General features: G+C 36.5%; 1 protein-coding gene and 1 pseudogene across 3 annotated transcripts; one reads left to right on the forward strand and one right to left on the reverse strand.

Moving 5' to 3' along the window:
- The first annotated feature begins 468 nt into the window (after positions 1-468).
- LOC104092543 (uncharacterized) lies at positions 469-7,475 on the forward strand (annotated as a pseudogene).
- A 459-nt stretch (positions 7,476-7,934) lies between these two features.
- LOC104092544 (uncharacterized) lies at positions 7,935-16,246 on the reverse strand. 3 transcript variants are annotated; one of them, XM_009598164.4, is made up of 9 exons: positions 16,058-16,246; positions 15,873-15,972; positions 13,336-13,725; positions 12,381-12,507; positions 11,606-11,846; positions 11,202-11,274; positions 8,815-8,905; positions 8,660-8,739; positions 7,935-8,383 (listed from the first exon to the last, which is right to left on the reverse strand). In XM_009598164.4, exons 2-9 carry the CDS (start codon positions 15,954-15,956, stop codon positions 8,249-8,251), a joined length of 1,221 nt encoding a protein of 406 aa, XP_009596459.1. In that variant the 5' UTR covers positions 15,957-15,972; positions 16,058-16,246; the 3' UTR covers positions 7,935-8,248. The 3 variants fall into 3 exon arrangements, with proteins under 3 accessions (XP_009596459.1, XP_009596458.1, XP_009596457.1); XM_009598163.4 differs by having other exon boundaries at positions 11,606-11,900; positions 15,873-15,965; positions 16,058-16,243; XM_009598162.4 differs by having other exon boundaries at positions 11,606-11,900; positions 16,058-16,243.
- Positions 16,247-17,549: the final 1,303 nt, after the last annotated feature.

The following is a 17,549-nucleotide window of genomic DNA, read 5'->3' on the forward strand; positions in this document are numbered from 1 at the left end:
TAAGCCATAAATATCATGGATAGTTGGAATGCATGTAATGCAAAAAAAAAAAAAAAAATTACTACAGCAAGAGTATTAAAATAATTTTTTTTCTTTTAAACAACATAAACTATTTGAGAAGCATTTTAAAATAGTCTTATGTCTCATTTTTTATGATAGAAATAATATTTGAGAAGCATTTAAAAATATTTTGAATAACAACTACTACTCAAAATATTATACTTGTATAATTTTATTAAAAACCTAACAAATTGATGTCAGATACTATATAAAATTTTGAACCAATTTTTTTTCCAAGGGAGGAGTTTTTGTTAAAGAAAAATTAAAGTAGCTTAAACATTTTAATGTAACATTTTCAGAAATCATTTTTATTCCAAAGAACAAAGAGGGTTAAAGGTACAAATTGAAAATAAAGGAAAAGGAAAAGTAAATTAATAAAAGTACTCAGTTACCAAAGGCCATGGTAGTGTGTAGCAGTAGAAACTCGGGAGAATATAAAAAGGCAGAAATTTCCCTCCAAATTAAGAAATTTTCCCACTTCTCCCTATTTTCCCTCCTTTAATCTCTAACCCTATACTTGCCCGCAACCCCCATCACTACACCCAAATCTCTCCGGCGGATTTCTCCGACGCTTCCGATTCAATACGATTTGATGCAGTTAGTATTTTATTTTTGTGTACTTTTTTCAGTTTTTTTCTAAATTTATTTATTCAATTGCGATACTGTGCTCTAAAGGCATAATCTTTGGCTTGGTGTCAATTAATATTATCACTATTATTGTGATTATGATTTTTTAATTATCTTTTGGTATGGAATTGTAGATGAATTAAAATGGTAGACGGTGGAAGAAAGAATGCGAACATTCCTGACCCGAAAACGGGTATTGGCAATACACAGCCAGTGGACGCTCAAATTTCACCTGCATCATTCCCACTCCCAGGCAAGTTTATTTTATTTTTTTTCTAATTTTTTTTGGGGTAAATTAGGGTATGTGGATTATTTGTAAATATTATTTAAAGTTTTAATTTTCTTGCCTGTTAAGGATAAAGAAAAAAATTGAATCTTTTATTAACAGAAGATATGTTACTGCATCAGTAATATTTGCTGTATTATAAAGTTAGTTGGAGTTGATTTTATAAGCAGACGGAAATTTGCTGTTACGAGGTTGTATTGGTTGGTCATGGTCAATTGTTAGTTAACTGCTAAAGAATAAAAGAGGACGCATGCTCAAGTTTGGATTTATAATCAAATAAGTGTGTGATACGGTTTACTCTGTTAAGTTTTCTGTTAGCACTATGTATATTGATACCATTGTTTAGAGAGGGAACTCTTCAAGCAAGACTACTGTTCCCTTTGTCCCACCTTATGTGATGCAGTTACAAATTACACTTCGGAGAGTCAACAAAGTTTTTCTTTGACCGCAATGCCCTTTTTAATGTGTTATATTTTAATTATTGTGACTTATAGTACTTTATGTAGTTTCTAAATATGTTAATTTTGTTTCAAAAAACTTGAAGATCTTATGTTCGAATTCACACCGAAAATTAGATAGTTTGACCCTCGTACTCCGAATCGCATCACATTGACGGAGGGAGTACTACTTTTTTTCTTTAGGATGAGAGGGGGGGGGGGGTCAGAAGATTAAAATAAAAATGCAAAGTTAGTCAAATATGTGGGATATACTTTTTTTTTCTCTAAGATTTGGAACTCTAATTTGAAATTGCTTTTTTCCCTGACGATACAATTTGGTTTATATTTAAAGGCGAGGATCCTTAGTTGTACCGTAACCAAAGTATGGTTCCTGCTGATGACCGTCTTTTCTTCAATGATGCCTTTGAGACCCAAATAGTAAATCTTTGTGGTGAAAACCAGTTTTTGGATTTCGGTGGTGAAATGCAAGTGGTGGATTTCGGCGGTGAAACACAAGTTGTGGATTTCGGCGGTGAAACACAAGTGGTGGATTTTGGTGGTGAAACTCAACGGGTGGATTTTGGTGGTGAAACCCAAGTGGTTGAAGATCATGATGGTCTACAAAATGAACGCATCCGAACTTCTGAAAAGTGCAACGTCGAAGTTGCCGTAGATAGTGAAGGAAGTGATAGAACTGAGGTCTTATGTGATACTCAAGAGTTATCAGATGATTATTCAATGGAACACAGCTTCAGTTCTATTGATCGGGTGAAGTTTACTAAAAGCCGCAATTCCAACAAAGGTGATAGGAGTTCGATTTCACAATCAGATGTTCTAAGCAATGACAAGCATCATTCAGGTAAATTGGTTTCGCTATCATGAGATAATTCATTTTAATCGAGTTCTAACACTATACATGTTTGGCCTAAATTTATCATTTTACTATCTCTTTTCTTTCATTTTGATTATGCAGGTTCTGCATGGAACTATAACTGAGCAAAAAGTTCCCTTTCTTAATCCATACCTTAAATTTGCAATTAATTGAAATGTTCTTCTACGAGTGTAAAGTTTGACAAAACATTTTTCATCATCCAGTTTTTAAAATTCACTATAAATAGGCCTCCTCACTTAACTGGATCTGTATATTCTTTGCCAGTTCGTCAACTGTCATGTATTTTGATATCACTGTTAGTATGTAATTGCTGACTTTGGTTCTGAACTCTCGGTGTCTACAGTTGGTCATTTCTGCTGTATCCAGGAAAAGTTTTGCTATTGAAAGAGAGGCTTGGTCTTCGCTTTCTCTGTTTTATAATAGAATCTAGATTTCTCTTCTCTTATTCAGTACATGAAAGTATTTAATATACACTTATCTGCTGGTACTTTTAGGTGGTTGATGAATTCCTTTTATGTTTTCCACTTTTATATTCTAGCCATATTCGTTATCAGACAGAATGCCTTTGAAGATTTGATAACAAAGCTGCTTCAGAATTTTGGAGGTCTGACATTCATGTATTTTTTTCAGGATCTCTGCAACTAGGGTTTACTTCAATCCGTGCTACATCTGTCAGGGCTTCTGGTTTGGCTGCTTATGACATGAGCCATAAAGGGACAAAAGGAAGTACATGGTCTATTAAAAATGACAATCCTCTGGAGCAGGAAAGTGCAGGCCAAAATGGGACATCTATGGTTGGACCTCAATCTGAAGTCTGGAAGGAGCTTAACCCGAATGCTTGTGAGGAGTATGACGAACAAATGAATGATGTAGGTAATGGAAACCGGTGCAAAGTTGGTAGTTCAGCTGTGAGGAAACTTTTCAGAGATGAGATACTTGTTGAAATTAAAGGGTCAGAACATGGCAACAATGATGCTGAGAAGACAGTGGACTTGCCTCAATTTGCCTACAAAGATGGATTGGCAGGTTTAAGTTATGTAGATTCTCAAGAACCTGGAGAGGAGTCTCAGGCCAATGCACTAGATGTTGTTGACTAGTTTCTTAAGCTCAATCCTTTAGATTTTGATCAACATATTGACTTTGGGAAGTCCTCCATTGGAAAATCGAAATTTGTCTCTGCTGCAAAAGGGACAAAAAGTTTGGCTCGGAGAGCAGCTGAAATTGCAGATGCAGAGGGTGAGATTTTTGATTGGGATGACAATCGTGAAGATGAAGGAGGTGGAGAGTTTTTCCAGAAGAAAAAGGAACTTCTTGTTGGCAGGAGTCCTACTACTGAACCTCCGAAGCGTAGTTCACTTGACCCCCCCTTAAGACGGGGAGTTAAAGGTAGTGGAGAAAAGGAAAAGCACCCGTTGAGCGGCAAAAAGTTGAAGGGTTCCCCCCGTTCTGATTCAAGGTTATTGTCAAGTAAAAGTAGAGTGAAAAGTGAGCTGTCAAAGTCCAGATCTAGAAAGAACTTTGTTAAGAAGCTGGATGAACAACTCAATTCTGGGGCTGGTGATGGAATGATAGACGATGGTAATGGAGACGATGTTCCTGACATGCTAAATGTTGGTTTAGATACTCAAATGGCTGCTGAAGCTATGCAAACATTATGCTTTGGAGCTCCTGCTCTGGAAAATGATAGTAGCAGTGAGAAGAAAGGAGATAAGTCATTGACAGATGGTTCTTGCAAAGATCGAATTGATGATGAGAGTCTGTCAAAGCAAAGGTCCTCCAAGAAAAAAGCACGATCTTCAATAATGTCCATGAGCACAATGCAGAAGAATGCAAGATTAGTTGAAGAGAACCATCGAGAAAGAGTGAAACAACAGAAAGGTATCCAGAAGCAAGGCAATGAAGAACAAGGGACCGGATTAAAAATTATCAAGCCAAATATGACTAAACCCCATGCTTCAAGGGGAAGAGAAGAAGAGTTAAGACAGGAAGAAAGACCACCAAAAGCAAGTGCAGGTTCCATGTCTGTCAAGAATTGTCACTCCTTCACACCTGTAGCTCGTCGAACTGGGCAGCACCGTGTAGAGAGTCAACCAAAAAGACGTCTGTCTGCCGCTGCCACTTTTGATAGAAGCGGGACAGATGCTGATGTTTGTGAGACTTTGATGGATCAAGGTACACTCGCTACCAATCAAACTGCCAACCTAAGAAATATGGAATCAACATGGGCCAACCTTTCTGCTGTAGACTATCCCAAAGGAAGAAGAAGTCACCGGAAGATGCCTACCATGGGGCAAGAGACCACTACTCAATCTAGTAGAAGGTCTAAAAGATTAAGAGGTGACCAGACAAGTACTTCAATTGATGTCAGCACAAAAAGGAGAAAGTATTCACCTGAGTGCACTCTCCCTGATATTGCTTCCTCAGAGAGGGGGTCTCAGAAGAAGCTCTTACAGGAAGGCATAGATAAAAGACATCTGGATGGTAACAGCACTAATGATGCTTTTGCTGATGGAAGTGCAAAAACAATTCTAGATAAGTCCATAAAAGATTCTAATAGGAAAACTAATGTAGAGATAACTAGATCTGTTGATGAAACACAGGGAACAGAATCTTCAACAGGAGAGCAGTGCAAAGCGTCAGCTGCAGCATGCACCACTCCCACCAATGCAAAAATCCAGAAGAATGCCGTGTCACCTATTTGTATGGGTGATGAGTATCATAAACAATCATGCAGGAAGAATATGTCAAGATCATCTCTTTTGAGAGAAATCACTTCCTTACATTCTACTGGAACACAAATTGGCTCCACCTTAAAAGATTCTAGGAAGAGGCGAGAAATGACTAATGTTCGAGTCTTGTTCAGTCAGCACCTGGATGCAAATATAATCAAACAGCAAAAGAAGGTAATTTCGCTATGATCTTTTCTTTGTTTGTGCAAAAATAGTATGTTTTAAACTGGAATCACCTTATCATCTCTTCTTGCAGATCTTAGCCCGGTTAGGAGCCTCAAGCGTATCCTCTATGTCCGATGCCACTCATTTTGTGGCTGATGAATTTGTTCGAACTAGAAACATGTTAGAAGCTATTGCTGTAAGGAAACCTGTGGTGACACATCTATGGCTTGAGAGTTGTGGACAAGCTAGCTGTCTTATTGATGAGAAAAATTATATCTTGAGAGATGCAAGAAAGGAAAAACAGTTCGGCTTCAGCATGCCAGTTTCATTTGCACGAGCATGCCAACATCCCCTTTTACAGGTAAAGATGCTGCCTTGGATGACTATTAGATCAGCAGCTGTGCTTTTCCTTTTCTCATAGTAATTTTTTTCAGGGATATAAAGTTTTTACCACTCCAAATACAAAGCCTGGTAAAGATATTGGCAAGTTTGGTGAAGGCAGTTCATGGTTTGGTGTTTACTCTACTCTTTACCCCTTTTCTATTTCACTTTAAAATTCAACCATTCTGGATAAGATATTCATATGGTCTATCCACTCACCTGAATCATCTTCGATGCCACAATGGTACCGTACTAAGTTCTGCTTTGAAAATAAAAGTGTTGTGTCAAGTCCAAAGCTAGCAGATTCAAAATGTTCAGTCTATCTTCTCATATATTGGTGCTTCTGTGAATACCTGTGACAAAATCAGTCTTTCATTAGTATGGTCAGGAGGATATGGTAGAGTGTAGGATTCCTATCCGCTATAAATGCAACAGGATTAGTTATGAAAGATTAGAACCAGCCTTATTAAATATGTTGGAATATCATATATTTGAGTGTGTGCTCAAGATGATGTCCATGGTAACATAGGTGATAAGTGGTGACATGTTAAAGATCATTAGTTTGACTTTTTTGAATATTAAGATCTTCATTAGTTTTGACTTTGATCTGTAAATAGGATGGCCAGCATTTCCTTAATGCTGATGAATACACTGTTACCATTTTCAGAAAAAAAAAAGATCATTAGTTTGACTTACGGTAGCTGAAGCAAACATTTGTAACCAATTTTATGGAAGGTTTCTTTGATAGGGAAAACAAGTGGTATGGATTATAATCCACACTAAAGATGGACTGATTTGAATTCTTGAAACTTATACTCTATGGTTATGTGTAACAGTACATCAAATATTTTGGAATTCCTATAATTTGAAGTTAGTGTCTACTAGTGTTTCTAGTGTTTATCACTATCACATCCTCCATGCGAGAGTTCCATAATCAATCTGTATTTGTTCAGGCACAATCCTCTCTCCGTAATTATAACTATTTTATTGACGGTTTGTTCGTGCTTGGTAACGCCTGTTCCAAATGTTTTTCAGGCAGTGGAGCGACTTGGTAGATCTGTTATGAAAGAGGAAGTTGTTCCTGACGATCTTCTAGTTTTATCTTGTGAAGAAGACTATGAAGTTTGCATCCCTTTTCTTGAGAAGGGTAGATTTCTTATTCTTTTGCCTTGTAAAAAGTTTTGTATTAATTTGAATAATCATGCAATCTCTCGTTACATCTACAGGATCAACAGTATATAGTTCGGAGCTCCTATTGAATGGGATAGTTACTCAGAGACTGGAGTTTGACAGGTGGTTTCTTAATTTCAACTGCGTTGATTATTTATGATACTTATGAGAAGTCCTGATGTTTGGGTGCGGGAATGTGCGGATGGTTCTCACTAAGATCTTAACATAAGATCAAAATGGGATTCCTAAAATCTACTCTGATTTTTGTTGATAAGTAGTGCAACCAAAATATTGCAATATGTGATCCCATTTGGCTCCGAATTTTAGTTGCTGATATGAAGATGAATATCCTTCTGTAACCAGCCATATTTGTCCTGCAGGTACCGCCTCTTCACAGATTATATTAAGAGAACTCGTTCAACGGTATGGGTGAAGAAAAATAACAATCAACACCTAGCTGTTGCCAAATGCAAATAAGGCTTGAGGCTTAGTTGTCCTTTAAAAGAGTGGCGTATGCATTCCTTTAAGAGGCATATGTATCACAAGTGTAGGTATCTGTAAATTTAATTTGTTTTTAATGTATAGTGTTTCAGTCTTCTCTCATGCAATTTTGTGCTATATAATTTCTACCTCCGCGTTTATTTTTCAGAAAACTTGTCCTGTTGAATCTTGAACTGGCTTCAGATTCCAACTAATAATGGACATCCAAAAAAAGATAATTCTAGTTAGATGCCAGCAATTTTTCATCTACTGTGGTTCAAATGTCATATGGTCTTTTTTTCTTTTCATATGGTCAATTTCATGACAAGTATTACTAATGGAATTGGATGACTGGTTTGTTGCTTCAGATATGTCCAGTTTGCACCAATAAAGACCAGCATTACAAGCCATCTTTGACATAAGGTGTCAAATAGGTCAGGTGGGCTAATTCTGAAGATAAATGGAACCAACAAATAAGTTCAGTCATGATTCAATTAAAGTGTGAATCAAAATAGCTAGGTCAATTTGAATCAAACAATTTATTCCAAGTTGGGTGGGTTATTCTTCTGCGCACTAACCCTAGCTTAACATAATGAAACCCCAAATGAGAGTCCTTTTTTTGGCACTTAAAATGGCAAAAAATTACATGGTTTGCAGTACCTGGTAAATAACACCAGGCCTAAAATGGAATAAAACAACAATGATAGTTGAAATAAGAAACCTGATCAGATCAACCAGGGTAGAACCAGTGCTTTAGAATTTGATAATGTCCGTCCCAGCCTTACATTGAGCTCTATTCTCTAGCACTAGAGACAGAAAGAAGACAAGGGATAACTACCTTACCTATATCGGTATACACATTTGACTGCCAGATTTCTTGAGGTATCAACCACCTCATCACATAAGATGATGAGGAAAAGAAATAAGAGAAAATAATACGAAGAAAATACATCTTTAAGGTGAAAAAGAAGCATATACAATATTTCCTATACAACTTGATCATTTCACCATCATACTCATTTCATGCAGGGTTAGAATTTTCGGAGATTTGGACTCGCCAGGAATAGTATCGAATGTACATTGCATTGAGACTCATAGAGGCACCAAAACCCAATACTGATGCTATCATTACTGAATAGACTGCCTGCAATTGAAGCTGCCAAAAGACAAGATTTCCGGGCATTACTCCTCATTTCATATCTGCCAAAGGTGTTCTGTGTGTACACAATTTTCTTAGACCTTTTCTTTTCTGCATTGGGTTTGGTTGGGGTGGGGGTGCATGTGTTGTGAATCTGGTGCATCTTTCAATGGTTAAGACTTTTTCATCTAGAAATTTTTTATGGTTAAAGAAGACACGGGATCTTCAATGGACAGACTAGAAAATATCTAAGAGTTATCAAATATCAACTGCATAATAGCGAATGCATCTTACCATAGAGTAGAAAACATGCAGAGTAATGGCCACAAGAGCAAACTCTAGAGCGGCATATGTCCATATGTACTCTCTAATAGCTGCATTTCAAATGAAAATTCTATAACGCAAGTCGGCTAGTATTTGATAAATAAAATTTAGGGGCTCAGACGTACCTAGGATGACAGCAAAAATAGATGCCAAAAGACCTAGTGTAAACGCAAATGGTGCAGCAATCACAAGCGCCTGAGTTTTCATGTCATGAACCTTCAAGAGACAGATTTAAAATATGAATTCCACAAATAACAAAATAAAAGATAACATTCCATGTAGTTGGTGTCAAAAAATTCCACCTTTCTACTTGAGAGTTGGAAAAAGATATAAAAGTTGATGGATGACATTCCACGTAGTTGGCGTCATCAAATTCCACCTTTCTACTTAAGAGTTGGCAAAAGATATAAAAGCTGATGGATGTGCATTCTATTCCAATGCTGACATCAAAATGCAGCTGAGAGCAAGCGCGCACACACACTAATGTTTTTAATTGAGAAAGGAAAGGTAATCAATTCTACAAATTATTGTTTGATAAAACTTTATGACCTTTTTTGCTTCCTAAGCAAGGTGGATATTTTAGGCAAATAATCAAATGAAAGAGTGCAATGAAAAATTATGCTCAATTTTATTATGTTTAGTAGTTTAAACTCTAATGAAATGTTACATAAAAGGACCAAGATAATGGTCTAATTTCTGAGGCAACATGGGCGGATTTACATATAAAAATTGGATGCTCGAGCACCCATTAGCCTCGACTCGGAGTATGTATAATTACATAGAATATTTAAGGGAACGGATATAATTAAACAACAAGCACCCAGTTAACAAAAAGGCTGGCGGGTGCTTTGGTTTAGAATGGGTGCCGGAGGGTTATAAAAATTGAAGGTTGAGAGTTCAAAACGACTCCTAGCAAGATTAAGATTGTTTTACTCCCTTTTTCTTTTCTTATATTATCAAGCACTATTTTTCTTTTGCCCAATTATTAGGCCATCTTTTTTGCTTTTCACCAGCGATTGTTTTGACCAAATACTATTTTTTTTCTCTGATTCTGACTTGTTTTACCTTTTTTTTTTTTTTTTTTTGGCTTTTCCTTCTACTTCATCTAATTCACTATAGCAAAGAAAGAAAACAAAAGTTTGCTTTAAACAAAATAAAGTGTTCCTCTAGAACGGTAAAATTCACTAATTTTCTTTCTTGTCAATTGCGTTATCCAACACAGTTTTATGGCATCGGTAATATTAATAATATAGGTTTCTCATTAATTTTTTATCATGTTTAAATAGTTGCGCACTTATACGATTTGATTGGTGGTAACTTTACGTCAAATAAAGTTATGCACCCACGGACCCAAAATCTTGGATCCGCCACTATGAGGCAACACAATTATGCAGAGACGATATGTTGGAGAAAAATTATTGCTTTTGAATGCATCACCAGGGAAGAATAGGCAACACTGAGATAGAGTAACTGTTGGACATCTTAAGCTTTTCCAACATTATGGAACCAAGTTGGGGAAAATGAAAGAAATGCCATATAGTTGCACTTTGCTTTACTCATCCAGAATATATTCTGCTGTAATTTTTCACTTTCTAGCTATTCAAAAATCGAGCTCAATAATAGAGGTCATGCCATCTGTGCTTCAAAATCCTCTCTTTTTCTTGGATATGGTAAACCTCAATCCAATAGGAACCAAACAGTGACTCGAAAGCCCAACCTCATGGTTGGAGCTGGAGGATTCCCTTACTACTAGGCTATCTCTCACTTATTCAATCATCTCCATTTTTGAGAATATGTGTCTGCATATTATGCAATCATCTAGGCAGGGCCTTGATTGCCTCTCCTCTTACTCAGACTTATGATTTTCGAACTTTGGATTCAATTTTTTTGTTTTTTAAATCAGTTTTACCCCTGCAGATTATTATATAGGTAGGAAGTCTGTATCTTCTGCCTCCTCAGTTACATGCGAGCGCATGCATACACAACAGCAGAACTAAGAGGGAGAAAATCCCTCCCCCCCCCCCAAAAAAAAAAAAAGGGGGGGACAAGAAAGCATTTCATGTTGTTGCCTTTTACCCAAGTAACTACTAGTTTGTACCATAGTTCTGATAAGTTCCACCTACTTTATTCTCTAGAACAAATCCTAGTTCCACCGCTGGGGCCACATTATGGTTTCCCTGCTTTTCTGGATTTTATGGTGAAGGAAACGGGATGGTGGCTCAGATGAGAACCTGATCAACGTAACTGGTGGCACTTAGTACTATAACACTGCCAAAAGACCCTATTTAATTACTCCTATCCAAGTCTTGGATAAACAAGCAGCTGAACTGGAATTCGGGTATCCAAGGATCAGATAAATAAATATTTCCGAAATACACAGGAATTTTACCTTTCTATGTTCCAAGAGTTGTGTTGTATTTTTTTTTTGGGGGGGGGGGGGGGGGGCTTGGGGGGGGTGAAATCTCAAGCCAAAGTTATTTTTAAAATTCTATTTAGAAGCTAAAATACTCACCAGTAACTGCTCAAGGAAGAAGAAATAGCATATTGTGCTGATCAAAACAAGCACCACAAAGTCCTGCCAAGCACTGCAATGACAGATTCAAATTTTGATTAGACTCCAAAAACAGACACAGTAACTGAGAAACTAGTTCAACAACATTGTACGGAGTGCTACTCCATCAGCCAGTACTAGAGCTTCTTCCCACTATTCACAACTAAGGGTTCAATTTACTTTTTAATATTAAATACAGACAGATGTAGAAGAAGCACCAATTGGAAGGATCAAACGGAAACTGGAGATAGAACTTCTTCAAATCTCACAAGGCAAACGTGTACAATCAATGCAAAAACTAAGAAAAATTTAGAATGTGTAACACAACTGTGTGAAAGAAATCGTATTTTCCAAGTGATGTTCACCTTATTCTTCTAGAGTTGTTGTGCTCCTGTCTGTTATCTCGTTGACTAGTGCTTGGGACCCGAAGCAGCGTCACAGGTAAATTAGAAACTTCCTGTCGACAAACATCACAAGTTTTGTTCCCTTTCATGCTAAACCACTTGATCGCACAGTCCTCATGAACAAGTCTTAGGTCACCTTTGCAGCTGCACTCCATTTGGAACGTATTGCCTTCATCACATGCATCCAGACAGATCCTACAAACTGCTTCCTCTTCAGGAATTTCCCTATCCTCATTCTCAGGAGCAGGAGTAATTTCTTTGTTCATATTAATCAATTTTTGAAGCGTCGAAGCAGAGGAAAAGTCAAATATTAATCATAACATTTTCAACAGCTTACTACAGAATTTTCGAATACACTAGGAAGTAGAAGTCACTAAAAATTTTGAAACACTTTTTTCAATGGATTCAGGAGAAGAATGAAGATTCAGATGCATGGGACTCATTAATCAGCTTATAACAGAAATCATTTTATAAATAAGTAAAAACCAGAGTTGGATTAGATAGTAACAAGTCTGTGAAGAAATGGTTACTTTACATTATTGATTTCTTAACTGCCAAAAAGGCTGTATCAGCGATCACTTATTTACTTGGAAGGCTTCACTACACATTTGTGACGAATACAGTAGAATGTGGATAAGTTTAACATCATACAGCTTCATAATTAGTTTGACTTGATTAAACGTGGTACACTAGTGTTTGATAATTCAGGCACACAGCTTAAACAAATATGACTTACCATCTCCAGTATCTGGAACATGCTCTTCATGGGTAGCAAAGGACATTGATCTAACAATGACAAAATTTCTCCCAGGCACAGAAAGAGACCTTGACATGCTAGCTTTAGATGCCCCAATCTGCGATGACTGCAAGCAGAATTACAAGTCACAGACATGAGTTAGTGTACATGGAAAGTAGAGAAACCATTGGACGTAACATCTATTATCATTACAAGTAGGAAACATCTAATATGTTAATGGCCTCATAACTGGTAGAAGGTTCCAGCGAGTGGAAGGAAAGAGGATTAACTCTAGATTACAATTCCTTTCAAAAGTGAGTTCCTAAATATTTATAATGACAGGAGATCTTCTTGGCCATTAGGTAATTGAACATACAGTGAGGCTGGCCTCCAAAATATTATTGCTTTTCTGTGGCATTAATTCCTGTCTTAGTGTGTATGAAAAGTATGACTAACACAAGGATCAACAGGTTGACGTGACTGGCATGTTGTATACAAAAACATTAGATTATCTGTTGAAGTTTGTCAGACCAGACATTTATATTAAAATAAATTGCATCATAATTTCAGTTAGATTTGACTCTGTCTTAGTGTGTATGAAAAGTATGACTAACACAAGGATCAACAGGTTGACGTGACTGGCATGTTGTATACAAAAACATTAGATTATCTGTTGAAGTTTGTCAGACCAGACATTTATATTAAAATAAATTGCATCATAATTTCAGTTAGATTTGACTCTTTTTTTATTTGGGGTGAGGGGAGATTGATTAGCGAAATCAAATGCAAGAACATTGAGGATATAGCCTAAATTGTTGCATAGTATAATCAGTACAATATAAAATGCTATTATTTCTGTGTCAACACATACCAAACTTTCGAAGTTGTTTAAAAAAGTTGAATTTATTAGAAACTATTAAAAGGGCATAATTGTTAATGAACAGAAGAAACTCACATGTGACTTTTGTTGTTCGCCATGTGTCCTAGCAGAAATAGGCGTGGAAACTGATGGAGATGAATTTGAAGCAGGGGTCACAGGTAGAGAGGTACATTTTTGCCAATTGGAGGAGGAGACGAAGTTTGCTGAAAGAGGGCTTCCTGGAGCTACCTTGTAATCTGAACTGAGGAGAGAGTTTCTCTCACCGTCAGATGAAGAAACTTTCTTCTTAAAGCTTAAAGCCCGAAGAAAACCTCTTGGACTTAGTGAATGGGGTGAATACTTTCTGCCAATTCCAGTTCCAAAACCAGCATGTTTTGGGGGTATTTGAAGGGAAAGATCAGCTCGTTTCATGCTTGGGCCCAAACCGGAAACCATATTCGAGGATTCCGTTTTCTGAAAATCAGTCTGCATGTACCCCAAAGATAAAGAATTTCTTGTTACATGTGGTAGTACTGCCACAGAACTTCTAACTTTATGTAATTGCACACTTGTTAATTTCTCCACTCTGAGTAACATAGCTGATGGTAATCTTCAGAAAGACAGGTGAGACAGAAACTAACTAATGTTATATTCTCATGATTAGAGGCATCAGTTGGTTAGATGTAAAGCATTTTTATTTTTCCTGCAACAGTTTTTACAAATCATATTCAGGATTAGTTGAGAGTAATGTTAGCATCATGCAGTAGCAATAGAAGTGTTTTTATGCTTGGTGATAGTTGTAAGTGGTAGGAGCAAGTTATATGAAGCATTGTTAAAGGGACTAAAATCCTACTTCCTTATGTGATGTACAAACACTTTCCTCTGGAAAATATTTTCATAAATTTTAAAGACAGATAGCACTTGAAAGTAGAAAAACATTCTTAACTGACGCTCAAGGCCTCATAGAACCCAAAAAATGGGAAGACCTGGGGAAGAAGGGCACAAAGGGGATGAATGGGAAGATCAAAAAGTTGGAAGAAGAAAGGACTTTTTGGATCATGGCTTTTGTGAAATTATTTTCGGAACTTTGCAAGAAATTATACAATGTTTAAAGTCAACTTACTATTAAGTAAAAGTCTCTTAGATCTATCATTGACCATCAGACCAGAACTATCCTTCATCTAGATGCCAGATAATGGTAAAAACAGAACTAATGCAAAAATATCCTTCATTGTGTACTTCAAAGAATATCTACGCACGGACGCTCTCACATATATCTTCTTAGCACAAAAAAAAAAAGCCTTCAAAAGGTCTTACGTTCTACAATCGCACTTCTTTCAAATGTCACTAGAGATTTCTCTAGCAAAAATTATACCCCTATTAAATGCCATAAGGTAACGTAAAATCACTAAAATAGCATAGAATACCATTGCAATGACAATCTTAATCCCCATAAACAAGAACTCAAACATTTTTCAGTATTGAATTATCATCCAAAAAGTTGGACATATTTCATACATTAGTAGGCACCTAAATAAATGAGGAAAGCACTACCTCTCGAAACCGAGAAGCCTGCATTTCCTGAAGTTTTAGAAAAGCTATCATCCCGAAAAAAGAATGGCATAGGGATATGAAGAGTCAACTCATCTAATCTTTCATTTGAATTCGGACATCCATCTCACCTTTTTAAATAAAATTACATATTTGGGAACTACATAGAATGGGGGCCTCGGAGTAACAATAAAATTGACTCTGTGTGACCCACAAGTCACTGGTTTGATCCGTGAAATCAGCCATTTACATTAGGGTAGTCTGGCTACATCACACCTCCTTGGGGTGCGTAACATGGAATCCTTTGTGCACTAGGCTGCCCTTTTGTTTGGGTACTACACAAAAAGTGCTAGAAATCACAACTTTTTACATTTAAAAATAATCAAATTTTATTAAAAGATGGTCGTCTGAGAAAACACGGTTTGGTCTCCTAAACAGTGAGTACCAAACAATTTGAGATAGAGGGTGCATTTGGTATGAAGGAAATGTTTTCGTTTAAAAGTATTTCCTTGGAAAATGTTTTCTTGGAAAATAAGTGGTTTTCTTACTTATTTTTCGGTGTTTGATTAGGTCGCAGAAAATATTTTTGGAAAATATATAATTTAGGCAGACCAATATGAGACGAAATGGTTAAGGGCGGGAGGGTGGTAGGTCGGGGTCTTGGGGCCTGACTGGCGGTGGCAATGTCGGGGGTGAGGAGAGGGGTGGGGGTGGGGTGGGTGATAGGTGGTGGGGGTAGGGGTAGGGGTGGGGAATAGGGCGAGAAGGTTAAGAAATTGTTCTGGAAAATATTTTGGAGAAAAATGAGTTCACAAGAAAAATATTTTCCAAACTATTTAAGCCAACCAAATATGGGTAAATTACAATTTACTTAGTACCAAACACATCAAGAGAGAGTACATATATTAAACACACTCATATTTATTTATACTCTATAACTGATTAAAAAAGAAAGCTTTTATGCACAATGGTAACATATGAATCCAGATACTAAAAGCACCATCTGAAGCTGAACAAAAAAGAGAAAAACAAAATCTCTATATTGAGCAGCCACAACAGTAAAAGTGTAAAACTACACTAACCTGTGATGTACTAGGCGAAGCAGGAGGAGGACCATTATCTGAAATTGATGTAGATGCTGCTTCTGTTCCTCTAGGTGCATCCATTCTTTATTACTATTACCTTAAAAACACAACAATAAGAGATTGTATAGAACAGAAAGCCAAGTAAAAAGTTCAAAAAATGAACAGAAAATTTGCCAACTTACTTTACATACAGAGGATTAAAGATATCTATGGAGATTTTAGAAGACCCCTAATTCCCCAAATGAAGGGTACTAAGAAAGAGTAAGGAAGACTGAGGAGAATGGATTGAGACTATGGACAGGTCGTTTGTTTGGAATAAGACTGAGAATCAAAGTGACTGTTTAGGGGGCTGTGGTTGGCCCACCACTGTATTGAAATCGCTTTTTTTCTTGCCGTTTTATTTTATTACGTTAGATGTTAGTATAGGTTTCTTTTCTATTTTTGCATGTATATACCAACAAATTTTTATGTCACCAGAATCTGATCTTGGTATTAGATTACCTTGTTTTCTAAGTATGTAATTGATAATGTTAGAACAACTTACCAACAGTAATTATTTATCTTCTTTTCAAGGTACCATTTTAACTTGTTATAAATTATTTGGCATTTAAATAATTTGAGCTTGTAAAGATAGCAACTCATCCAATTTTGGAGGAAAAAGTTGTTAGGATATCTGCCGGTGGGAGGTTGCAATAGTTAGTAAAAATACACGCAAGCTGACCTAGATGTTACGCATAAAAAAAATTAGTTAGGAACTAATTTGTGTAATACTCTTTTTTTTTTTGATAAACCGCTTGTTGCTATGGATGATTCAATTTTTGGTACTGGGTGCAGGCACATCCATTCCCTTTGCTTTGGATTATATATATGTAATTGAAATATTTTTAAAATTACATCTAAACTAGGAATCACATAGAATTTGTTAGTGCAATGATGCACCGCTTCCAAATTCAATGGACTCCACCTATGTCCCAGAAGTTATTGCTTGGGATTCCAATGTCTACAAGTGTTCCAAGAAGTGAACTTATTAACAGATTCAGAATATTGGTATTGTCTAGCAATATTTGGCATGACTTCTTTTTCTTTCTTTTAGTCATCTTGTATTTGAAATCCGTTGATCCAATTAATTTAGATTTACACTGTCAAGTTCATGGAAAAAGGGAGCCTTGGAGCAACAGTTAAGTTGTCTCTGTGTGACCTATATGTCACGGGTTTGAACCGTAAAATTAGTAATTGACACTTGCATTAAGATAGGTGTCACAAGCTTGATTTCTGTCGGCCGAAACCAGCATGCACGACAGCCAGGCCTCACGCCCAACTTCAGCCTTCCCAACACTACTTAGCCAAAATTTCAGCAACTTTGGACTTAGAATATTTTAGGCAGCTTTTAACGTATTAGGTTTATGACTGATTTATGCAACAAATTTAAGTAAAGACAACAGAATAAAAACAAGAACACAAGGCAAAATATACAGAAAACTTTTTTTCCAACTTTGTATTTAACTCGAGCATACAAAGAAACTCAAAGTACAATGTCGTGTATAAAAGATCACTCTTGACCTTCAAATTTTCTCTCAAAGACTATTCTTACCCTTATGAGTTTTCACTCTTGAAAACATACTTAGGAACTCTTTCCTAACTCAAACATGTACTCCCACACGTTTTTATAGATCA

This window comes from Nicotiana tomentosiformis, chromosome 9 (genome assembly GCF_000390325.3).
Source record: "Nicotiana tomentosiformis chromosome 9, ASM39032v3, whole genome shotgun sequence".
NCBI classification, from domain to species: domain Eukaryota; kingdom Viridiplantae; phylum Streptophyta; class Magnoliopsida; order Solanales; family Solanaceae; genus Nicotiana; species Nicotiana tomentosiformis.

Excerpts from the sequence above, each read along its gene's own strand:
- LOC104092544 (XM_009598163.4), bottom strand. The coding sequence starts at position 15,956 with ATGGATGCACCTAGAGGAACAGAAGCAGCATCTACATCAATTTCAGAT. Across the intron at positions 13,726-15,872 it reads CTTCGCCTAGTACATCACAG|ACTGATTTTCAGAAAACGGA; the intron begins GTTAGTGTAGTT and ends GGGTACATGCAG. Across the intron at positions 12,508-13,335 it reads GCGAACAACAAAAGTCACAT|TCATCGCAGATTGGGGCATC; the intron begins GTGAGTTTCTTC and ends TTCTGCTTGCAG.